Source organism: Rhinolophus hipposideros, assembly GCF_964194185.1.
Source record: "Rhinolophus hipposideros genome assembly, chromosome: 6".
NCBI lineage: Eukaryota > Metazoa > Chordata > Mammalia > Chiroptera > Rhinolophidae > Rhinolophus > Rhinolophus hipposideros.
Window position 1 is genome coordinate 58,447,036 of NC_138052.1, and position 12,057 is coordinate 58,459,092.

The window sequence follows — 12,057 nt, forward strand, 5'->3', positions numbered from 1 at the left end:
AACTATACATAAACACTGTATTCTAGTTGATAAAGTTGTTTACAATTGGAGTAAGGGTCAATAACTCTGAAACAATTATATATGTATACTGGAATTGAACAACTAAGTAATGGGATGGCAAATGGTGGGTACTAGGTTTCTTATTGTTGGAGTGGGAGGTTACAAATAAGCAAAGAATTCCATGTAGCAATGGATTAGAAATGGAGACACCAGCATGAACTCTTTAGTATAATATAGCTACCAATGGTTACATACACAATTATTCATAGATATTAGTATATACATGGGTTAGTATACATACCTATATGTCCTTGCTCTATATGTCAGCTGAAAAGCCTAGAAGAAATGTCATTCCAGTAGCAATCGTCACACCTAGTGTCCAGGTCTTGCTTTCTAATAGCATCCTCTAATAAAAAGAACCAGCACTCTTGGATTAATGGTTGATTTGGGCATTGCAGTGGCAAATATACAAGATAACCTTAGAACATTTTGAAGTGCAAGAATACAGGGAAACACTGAAATAACTAACTAAATAAATAAACCCCAGAACAGCACAGGTGTATCAGAGGGACACAGGACCCACTGAAAGAGTTCCCAAGAGACTATGGGGAAACAATTTGTATAACAGTATACATAAAGTAGTATTGCATTATAGTCAAAGTACAAAATGTATATCCATAAATCTATACTCATATAAATGAATGCTTGAATAATTGGGAGAGAATAAATAAATCTTCCATGCCAAGGGACTGAAAATAATTTGTGTAGACACTCCCCCCTTAAGGAGATAGAACATAAATCCCCAGTCCTTTAAGTGTGGGATGTTCTTAGTGATTTTCTTCCAAAGAGCACACAATGGAAAGGGACAAAAAAAAAAAAAAAGTAACTTTACAGTGGAAAAATCTAAGAAACACTACCTCAACCAGGTGATCAAGGTCAACATTAACAGTGAAAATTCATGTTGATAGAATATACTCTTGATAAAAAATGTGATGAGAATGTCAATTTACCACTGTGGTCTTCCTCCCTCAAACCCATAATCCCAGTCCAATCATTAGAAATATATCAGACAAATCGTGATTTAAAACATTCTCCCAAACAACTGACCAGAATGATAAACTGACACAGCCAAGAAAACGTGATAACTAAGTGTAATATGGTATCCTGGATAGGATCCTGGAATAGTAAAAAGAAACAAGGTTAAAATTAAGGCTATCTGGATAAAGTATAGACTTTAATTGATAAAAATGTATCAGTATCTATTCATTAATCGTGACACCGAGACCATATACTATAAGATGTTAGTAATAAAAGAATTGGGTGTGTGATGTATAGGGAAATCTATGTTATCTTTGTAATTCTTCTATAAATGAAAATGTATTTTAAAATTAGAAAGTGCATTTAAAAATTATTACAGTTTTGTTTGCTTGTGAAAGCCATTAGTTTTTTTTTCCCCTTAAAATTTTAGATCACCAGGTTTGAGAACAGAGGAAGAAACATAAATATACCCATTCTGAACTGACAGTGCACTCAAGAGAGCAACACAGGAGAAAGGATAACTCACATGTAGCATCAAACATACATTTCTCAGCCTTCCACCAAAGTGTGTTTATCTTAAAGAGCAGCTCACAGTTAGGTCTTCAAAAAACAGTCCTACGTTGTCATTGTAATACAGCATAGTAATTGATATTCATAGTAATAACTCTAAAGTTATTAACCTAGCAATTTTTATTAGAATACTCTGTTTACTAAGTCAGTGAAGTATGTAATATAGTTAAAATTAATAAGTTTTTAAATTTTTAAAGGTATTGAAAACTCACTTAACTAGAACACTTAAATCCCTAACAATGGCAGGTAAATTATTTCTTAACAGTATGGTAAATTATATGTCCTAAATTCCATAACAGCAACTAGATTATATTTAAATGATGTTTCCATTAGCAAATCTCTTACGGATGATGTTGCATTATACAAAAGTATATTCTTATTTGACCTTTTGATGCAATATATTGCTTGATTCCTGATATTGAACTGTCTTGTATTTCTGGGTTAATCAATGGGCTATTATACTCTTGCATAAATTAATTTTTTTTATTGCAATGTTGAATGAATGATACATTTTCTTTATATGGAAATATTATGTCAAAATGTTTTCTCCATTAAGCAAACAGAAACCTTTGAAGAGTTTATGTAACATTGCAAAGGAAAACTTGAGGAGAAAACTCACCCTCCTTCTTTTTAGAGTGATAGCTGAAAGATGTTTTAGATACTTTTACTTTTCATCCTGGAAATTTCAAAATAGCATTCACCATTGTTTACTTAGAGGTTAATTAATTAATTTAGCACATCTCACAGGAAATCTAACTGTACATTTTTAACCCAAATCAAAGGTGTAAAATGGGGGTAAATCAATACTTCTTCACCTTTCGGTCAGCATCATGATTCAGTATTTGGAGTATTTGCTAGTTTGAATTAATTTGTTTTTTATTGTTTTTGTTTTGTGTGCTTTGATGGGAAGTTAAAAAGAGGATCCTGATATTAGCGCTGCTAATATCCTAATGAGTATTCATTTTGTTCTGCCTCGACTATCCACATACTACTTTCTTCATTACTCTAGGATGGAATTTTGTAGGTGACTGGCTGACTCTTCAATGGCCTATCTCTAGATCCTGTGTCCTTCACTATCAGTTTCTTGTAGGACCTAGAAGCCATCCAGCTTGACATAGATCTTCTGGCTCAAGCATGATTTTTCTCCACAGCTTTTGCATCTATTATATTTGCATGAAAAATGCAAGTTGGATTGCAGCTACCTGTTTTGTCCTGGTTGGACCCTTTCTCCTGCTCTTGACTCTGATTACTTTTGTGTTTTATTTTGTGAGTGTGTGAGTGTATGTGTGTGTGTGTGTGTGTATTCATGTGTGCATGCGATCTGACATTATTTTAATAGTTTTAATTTTATTTAAATTATCTTAGTTAATATCCTAGAATATTTCTAGATGCTCCTTTATCTTTTCAATAAAGTATATGACAACTCAGCTATGTGCTATTCTAACATAGTTCTTCATTAGTAATAGCATGGCTGTGCTGTATAATAGCTTTAGACTAAGCCACAGTCACAAAGCCACAGTGTGTCATAACAGGTGTTTCTTTTTTTAATTACTTAAGTTGAAGAATTAAACGTTTTTTGATTAAAGTATCTTAATATTCAGTGCTACATTTTGTCATTTGGACCCTCAGCCCTTTAGCAATATTTTCTCAGCCCTTTAGCAATATTTTCCCTATAATTTTGACATTTTTCAAATTTCAACATTGCTATTTTAAAAATCTGGTTGGTATGTCAGTTATTGCTGCCTCAGTTCAGAAAAAAATCTGGATACCAATTTTAAAAGACAAAATAAACCAAAATAATACAAACAAACAAAAATAATTGGACATTGTGATAAATACTTTTTTGACTGAATATTTTACTTTTAACTCATGGTAAATGAATATCTACACCTCTTAAGACATTCAATTGCATAAACTTTTTCAGTTCAGCAACAATTTCTCGATGATCCTTCTATATTTCTTAGATCAGTGGACTTTAAAATCGGCTTCTTAGAATGCTGAGCCTTTTATTTGGGGAACTCTGGGTCCTAACTCCAAGCTTTAGTGGGGTCAGTTTATGTAGTATAAGGCTTCATTTGAACAAAATGTTTTGCAGCTAAAAAATAATGCCTATATTGTCATCCTGAAATTGACAAATAAACAGTGTAAACCAGACACTTGAAAAATACCTCAAGTATTTATTGAAAATATAATAGATCAGTCATTTAACCCATCAATCGTAACAATTACTTGTAAAAATAACATTTCTATGCTTCAACATAACACAATCACATATGGGAAAATAAATCACATCCATCACACTCCACTCCACATGTATTTCATTAGAGTGAACATACTAGCTATTTCTACACCCAATGAGGAAATCTTATGTTATGTTGTTCATCACATTTTACTTGAGAGTTTTGAAAATTTATAGAAGCTTGCAAGGAACTAGCACCTTTATCTACCCGTGATTATAAACCTGTGAGGCCTCTATTGCTTTTGCATTTTTTTTCGCTTTTGCATTTTTAATAACACTGTAATAACTATGAGGAAAGAATCTCAGCTCTACTTATCAGGGCACAATTTTTTGTCTAGCATCCCTGAATTCTGATATTGAGGCACTTTTACCTTTCCCTCCCTTCCCTTTCCCCCAAATCCATTATCATTCTAAATATCTGCATTCACCTAACTGGAAATTCCAGACCTATCTATTTTTCTATTCTAATGAATTTCTAGTCCTTGGATTCAGACCTCAAACTACTATGCCTTCCTATTTTATGGATCCTATTTTATGGATCAAATTTCCTGCATTTTCTGGATCTAGAATTTGACCTCTGATTACTTTTATTTGTCATACCTCATTGAATTTTCTTGTCTAAATAGTCTCCCAGCCATTGTATCCTTTGACCTGCCTAATCCTATCATTACTTGTGACTTGCCATGAACATTCAATTTTATTTTTGTACTCTGATAGCAGTTAAGCACCCTATTTCCAATAATACACTCACTAACATTTTGTTCATTAGAAGCAGCTGGATAGAATTGAAAACTTAGAAAATTTGAAACTGAGACAATTTGGTACTTTCCTTTTCATTTCTAGCATGTAAAAATCTTATCATGCTGGAAATCTCCAAAATAATGCTTATAATGTAAAGTATTTTGGCTTCCATGAAATCAATTGATTTATGTAACCAGTATGTGTTGTTTTTCTTTTTGTAATTCTGTATTTTAAGGATATTTCAGCTTTTCAATGTATAAAATATGCCATCATCAGTGTCCTTAATTTTTCAATAGGATGAAAAATAAGGATATTACATTTATTTTATATATATTGACTGTGGTATAGCATCTTGTTGATTATACTTAGTATTAGATAATTTTGAGATAGAGTACTTCATGTGTAGAGAAATAATGAAGATAAATTTTATGCAAAAAGATATCTACATTCCTTTTTAACTGTCAGCATCCTTCGTGTTATTAGCAGCAAAATTATGTTGTGTTTACTGTAGGCTTAGATGTAATAGTCTAAAGCTACCCCATCATATCATCAAACATATAAGTGGCAAAGGTAGACTATTCTAACAGTAAAGTGACTCTTTTCAGAGATCCTTAAGATATTTTATTAAAGTTTATTTTATGACATACACATATGTATCATAACATACATTATATTTATAATATATAAACTTTGCCACTAGAAACACAATATGACGTTCTATATAGGTGATACTCTGTTCCATTGGACAATTAATGTAACTATGGTTCCTGTTTCCTGAATTGGAAAGTGAGCTTTATATTGTAGATAGAGATCTGAATATTTTGTCAGAAGTATTTTGAGAGAAAAATATTGCAAAAACCTAGTGTAGAGTATTATGACTTGCAAACACAAGAAAACTACATTATCTGATCCTTTCACATATGAGATATCTTCCATTTCCTTAGAAGATTTCATGGTTTGGTTCAGTAATAGTAAAGATTTTATCTCCTCTTTAATTAAAGTGCAAATTTCCATAACTTTAAAAGACATAATGACAATCATATGGGTCATTAGCTATTTCCAAAGTGATGTGTATAGAGAATGTCTCCATCTTCAAAGTATACGAAAAAAAATAATTGTAATGATAGGAGTCAAAAATAGGTTTAATTTCTACACAATATTTAGTAGAGACCATTTAAATATTTTTTTTCTAATAGTACTGTGTTCATACTGAATTCTAACAAATTATTAAGTGATCTGTTCCACAGAGTATAGAAGTTTTGTAAATTCTTGCTCTTTCTCTCAAGATTTCCAGACTCCCCCAAGTGGATATCTGAGAAATTTAGCCAAGTACCTCTAAATAACTCTGACTCTTCATGAGCTTTGATCAGTGCACACTAACTTTTTTCCTTTGTTTAAATTGAAGAATGGCACAAGGAAAATTTCCCTTATATGAATCTAGCACTCCCCTTTTTTACCCCTATAAGTTATCATTTACTCAAATAACTATTGCCCCTCATAAATATTTTTCTCTCTTTTCCTCTTTCAAAGAGTAAAATCAAACTGGCGGATTTATTTAAGGATCATACTATGGTTTGTAGATCACTGCTACATAAAATTGTATATATGGGACACCATATATAGGGAAAGTCTTGAAATCTTGACTTCCAAATTAACAAGACAAACACAGTTTATATACCAAAATGCAATTTGCTCTGACACAGGAGCATTAGAATGTCTGGAATCTGCTTTAACCAATTAAGCCATTCAAGGCAAGAGGATAATAAAGCCTTCAGCAAATTCATTGAAGGTACCATCTCCCAGGCTCCCACTGTCTGTTAATCGATCCTTTTAAGTGAGACTAATGAGTCGTATATATACCTGATGGGGTGCTCTCACCCTACAACCTCAGAGAAGTTAAAGTTACACAAAGAGAAAATCAGCTGGGTGAAAGGGAGGGCTGGAGGGCACCTCCAGGCCCACGTCTGCCTTGGCTCCTTAAAAACTCTCCCCATGATCTGTCTTCAGGGAACTGAACGCCGCAGACCCCATTCCCTATTTTCCGTAAGGAGCCCATTAGTTCCTTAGCAGATTTTCCATTCAGGTCGCTTCTAAGGCGAACGCTTTTGTTCGCTACCACTCACTGTAGTGGGGAAAGAACTGTAGAGAAATACAAAGAAAGCTTGTGGCAGCAGCTTCTTTGCGACAAAGCATCCCTTTCCGTTCAGCTTTGGTGATTTAGAAGAGCCGAGCTTCTCAGGGGAGGTGGGTGGGGGGACCGCCAGGTCGAGGAACCCATAAACCAGGGGTTCCTATTTTTTCCTTCTATTCACTTCCAGTCGCATCGCCACAACTCCCCCAACCCCTCTCAAAAAATATCAACATCAGCACTTATGATCTCTACGAATGGATGGTGGTGGTGGTGTGTGTGTGTGTGGGGGGGGTAGGTATTTTCTTTCTCTAAGATTCTGAGCAGGACCCAGCCTCCAAACTAAAAATATATTGCAAATAAATAAAACAAAATAAGCCTAACCCAATGGGGTAACTATCTCGAGAGAGCAGCAGCTCTGGCACTTGCCAGCATACGCTGCAGTTGGAAACGGTTGGCTTTTGGTATTGAATTACTAATTTATTTATTCCCTCCTCGCCCCCTCCCCCAACCCCGATTGCCCAGCAAGAAATCTCTGCCTCTTCAGGTTCCCCTCCGCCCCCACCTTATAGGAGTCTCCCACTTCTGGGCGGCCGGCCGTTCCGCCTCCCGCCAGCGCTGGCCTCGCATCCCTCGCCCTCGGCGGCCGCGGCGCTCCGCTGCGCTGCGCGGGGGGCGCCCCGCTCGGTGCGCTCTCCCATTCGCGCCCCGACCCGCGCGGCCGGGTCCCGGCGGCGGCGGCGGCGGCGGCGGCGGCGGCGGGGGGGGGGGTGAGGGGGAGGACGGGGGGAGGCAGCGGGTGACAGATGTACTCCTCTGACAGCTCTCAGTATCAGCCCAGTGGCTCCCTGCCATTGGCTCAGTGCAATGGACCGGCAACGCCGCTCACTATAATAACACTCATGCCTGCCAGCAGCAGCAACTCCGAGCGCGGGCACCGAACGCGGGGGATGCTGCCGCCACGGCCGTCACCGCCGCCGCTGCCGCTGCCGCTGCCGCTGCCGCTCGGGCGGCTCCCGCTGCCCGGCTCCGCTCGGCCGCCGCTTGGGCACTGACTCCCGCTCCGCTCCGTCCTGCCTGCCCGCTGCCCGGCCGGCCCCCAGCCCGCAGAGCCCCCAGGCGAATTCGGAGAGGAACGGGCACCGAGAGGGAGGGAGCGCGGCGAGCATGCGGAGGCGGGGGAGCCCAGGCGCGCGCGGCGCAGGGGTGTAGTGAGCCCGCGTCTGGAGGACGAGCGAGCCGGGCGGCGTTCGCCCTCCCTCCGGGTCCCTCGCCCACCTCCCCGGCTCCCGCGCGCTGCGGCTGCAGGCGCGGGGTGCATGGAAGCGGCGGCTCGGGGCGTGGAGGCGGCGGCTGCCCCATGGAGTGTTACTACATTGTCATCAGCTCCACGCATCTCAGCAACGGACACTTTCGCAACATCAAGGGAGTTTTCCGGGGCCCTCTCAGCAAGAACGGGAACAAAACTCTGGTAATCACTTCTCTCTCTCCCTCTTCTCTCCTCTCTTCTCTCTTCCCTGTCTGTCTGTCTCCTTTCTAAAAGGGCATTGGGAGGATTGAGGTTGCTATGCGATTTTGGAGGTGTCGCGATTCAATTTGGCTTATAATGTATTCATTTAATTATCGTGTGGGAGTAGGGTGAGAATTAGGTCTAGAAAAAAGGCCGGGATCTTAGGGAAGCTGTACTCCCTGGCTGTGGTTGACACTTCAGTAAGGCTTCGGACTCCACCTTACTCCATAATGCTGAAGATCCCCACACTTTCTCCGTGTTTGAAGCATATTATGTCAGTGGGACCTCTTTTTAAGGAAGAAAAAGAAAAGCCTTAACCCCAAGTGACCCCATAACATTTTTTCAGTTTAGGAAGCTGAAGGTGAATGAGGATGTGAGTGCCTCTGATGGAGGCAGGGAACCATGTGGCTGGTGGTGTGAAACAAGTGGCAGGATTGAGTGATGGTCTCAGAAGGAGTGTGTATTCTGGCTGTCTCCAGAAGGACTGGAAGCAAACTTGTCTGGTGAGAAGTTGTCAGTGCTAAGCTTAATAGAGTGGCTCCAGAACTCCATGTCGACTCCGTGTCGTTCACTCAAAAAAAAAAAAAAAAAAGAAAAAGAAATTGGAAATAAGTGAGGGGCGATCATTGTGTTACATTCAGAGACACTAGGAAACATACTAGACAAACAGAACCCATGCAGTCGCTGGGAGGTTCTCTATGGACCACAGAGCTTCATCTTTCAGCATCTTAGTAGAAAGGGCACTCCTGATTGGTGGGAGAAAACGTGTGGAGCATTGAGATAGTGCTGGATGATAGCTCTTACTTTTTCTTCCAAAACCCCTCTTACCTACAAAACCTCTCTGCAGAACTGACTCCCATGTATTGGTATCTCCTGAGAGGTATACACTTCAGTAAAGGGGAAAAAAAGAAATAGAGAAAGGCTCATTAGGCTAAGTGCTGCAAGGAGAGTAAAGCCAGAATAAGGTGGTAATATGCAAATGTATTTATCACTAAATTCTGAATCTATTAGCAAGCATCACCCCTTCTTACCCCCTTTTTTTTCACAAAGTGGTTACCTGTCCTGAGTGAGGAAAAGTTTAAGGACAGACTCAATTAATTCAAATGTAAATACAATATTCTTAATCTACTTTTGTTTATGTAGCTTAAAATATGATTCCACATACTTTTAAAAAATCTGCTGTGATGTTTTCGAAGGATAAAGTTTTCATCAGAAGTTTTAAGTGAATTCTGACATTGATATGCTGCATTGGATTGTTTTTTCCTCCATGAATCTATTAGACCCCTCCTCTCAGCTCATTTAAGACTCAAAAAAGCAGAGTTAGATTGTTGCTTTTATTATTGTTCTGGGTAAGATTGTTGTTGTTGTTGTTGAACAAAAGAAAGTGAAAATACTCTTCTGTGGTCTTCCTTACTGGAGTATGTACCTCGGTACTCCAGTACTCCAGTACTTGGCCTATAGAGCAATAGGCCAAGGCTAAGGAAATTATTGAGATTAATCTAGCTTGATTTATAAAACTCAACCATTAAGAAGGTAAATATTATTTTTTTGGGGGGTGGGACCTTCATTTTGAAGAAGTGTACTCTGGTTTGTTTATTAATCAGGTCTTACACATGGGAAAAGGCAAATTTATTGAACAATATCTCATCTCCGTAGTTATAATAATGGCTTAGGTTATAAAACCACACAATAGAGTTCATTATATATATATATATATATATATAGCCAGACCTCAACTTGTTAAAGTTTTGGTAATCTTGATACTTAAGTCAACCTTGGCTTTCTAACCATGGTTGAACTTGCTTATGCTGATTTTTTTCTTGTGTGTTTGAAATTGATGAGTTCTTTATCATTCATATTAACAAAGACTAGGTTAAAGCCTAGATTTGCCAGTGTAACTTTGGGATTAAAATGGATGTTACAAAGGAACTGCCTTTATGAGATGAATAAATGTAAATATATACAAATGTCAGAAGGCGCAAACTGAGATAAAAAGGTTTAGAAATAGATCCTATCATATTTCTCTTAGTTATAGTAAAAGGGCTTACCAGGGCTTCATAGTTAATCCTTTCAAGTTAAATTCATAAACTGCCCAAGTTTGTATTTCCTATGTAAGAGAGTTACAATGACAGAAATAATGTAGATTTTCATATATGGTCCAACAATATTTGAAACTATTACTTTAACAAGGTGATATATGTCATATGTTTGTTTCCTTTTGATGATTTTATTATTGAACCGAATGAGACTTGTGCCTATTTTTAAGTATAACAGAAGAGATTCTAAATATTTTCATAATTTTTTTTTTTTTTTACTAAAGAACATTTATTCTTCACGGACATTTATAGTTACATAAAAATGTATTCTCTATAACACGTAGGATTCCATGAGGACTTATTATAAGCTAAAAGTTACTACTATAAGCTAAAAATAGGAAACTGAACCTGAAACTTCTCAGAATTAGCAACCTTAATAAAAAACACAAAATTATCTTTAAAATGTATATTTGCTACATTTTGAATATTTTTGAGTAAGAATTTATGGTTTATCATGTTTTTATCCCAGTTCATAGAATAATAATTATGAGATCTTTTCTACCTTCTTGTCTGATTTTGACACATTCTTACTTTTTGAAATATGTATTAAATTAAAAGGATTTTAATATCTGCAGTGGTTTTTTTTTTTGTTTCAGGAAAGCACAACTTAAAACACAAAATCACTCAGGGAAAAGGTATTTTGATTTTTCCAAAGAAGTTCCAATTATTTTCAATCACTGGATAACTAATGGATATTTTAAACATTTTAAAACTTCAGATTAAAAAAAATGATTTTATAATCTTTAAAAAATCATTGAACTGATTTAAGATAACCTATAGTTGTGAACACAGTGATATTTCATGAATTAGAAGTTATTTGAGAATAAAATTACTTATAGAATAAAACACTGGCTACAATGACATTGATTAATTGCTTTAACCCTAAATCCAGAATGTAATCCTGCCACTCATATTGCGGAGATATTCAAAATGTGAAGTCCTTTCCATAGGTCCTATTAGACCACTCACACATAAAATTTTTAAAAAGTACTTCAAGTTTACTCCTGTTAATCTTGACCCTATTCATGAGCTTTTAAATATATTTCTTTTGACAATTTTAACTGGAAATAAACAAATTTTCGTTTTGAAATGTCTTACAAGCAAAGAGAAAGGTTTCTCTGCTTGTCATGTTTTCTGTTATAAATAGCATCATATCTGTGATGTAGCTTTAATTCCATGGAATAAGAAACAAGCTATTATTTTATTAGTGCTCCTCAATATTTTGAATAAGTTATATGGTTTAATGGCGATGAATTGTTTACCTTTTATGTATACTCATTCTATTTCCTTAGATTTTCCCAAACTACCATTGTGCATATAATTGTTTTTTGGATAAAGACATTTTGTTATACTTTTGTTTTGCAATTGGTCCACAAAATTAATTCGGCTTAATTTTATATTTTAAACCATTTAAATATATATTTAATACAATTTTTAATATATATTTAATCACTTTTAATATAGAATTTAGGGTTTTTCTTTGGAACTTTGGAAATCATTACTAATTTGTTCATTACATTCATCAGTTGGTCAGTATTTTTGTATCTCATAAGAGCATTATATCTGTTTTACTGACTATGGAATTCAAAAAGAATGAATGATAGTTTTCAGTTTATACAGTGAGTTGATATTATAATGCAGATTTCCTGACTCCAGACTTACTTCCTTTTTAATTTATATGGAATTTGTAGGAATTGCTATGATAATATTCATATTGAAAAAGAGATGGTATTGA

General features: G+C 36.6%; 1 protein-coding gene across 1 annotated transcript in view; it reads left to right on the forward strand.

The window, feature by feature from the left end:
• Positions 1-7,641: 7,641 nt before the first annotated feature.
• Positions 7,642-12,057, forward strand: part of ZNF804A (zinc finger protein 804A) — a 268,428-nt gene continuing 264,012 nt past the window's right edge. Inside the window, exon 1 of the mRNA XM_081051688.1 lies at positions 7,642-8,187. Within this exon, the coding sequence (XP_080907814.1) occupies positions 8,077-8,187 (111 nt within the window). The 5' untranslated portion in view covers positions 7,642-8,076. The remainder of the gene's footprint in view (positions 8,188-12,057) is intronic.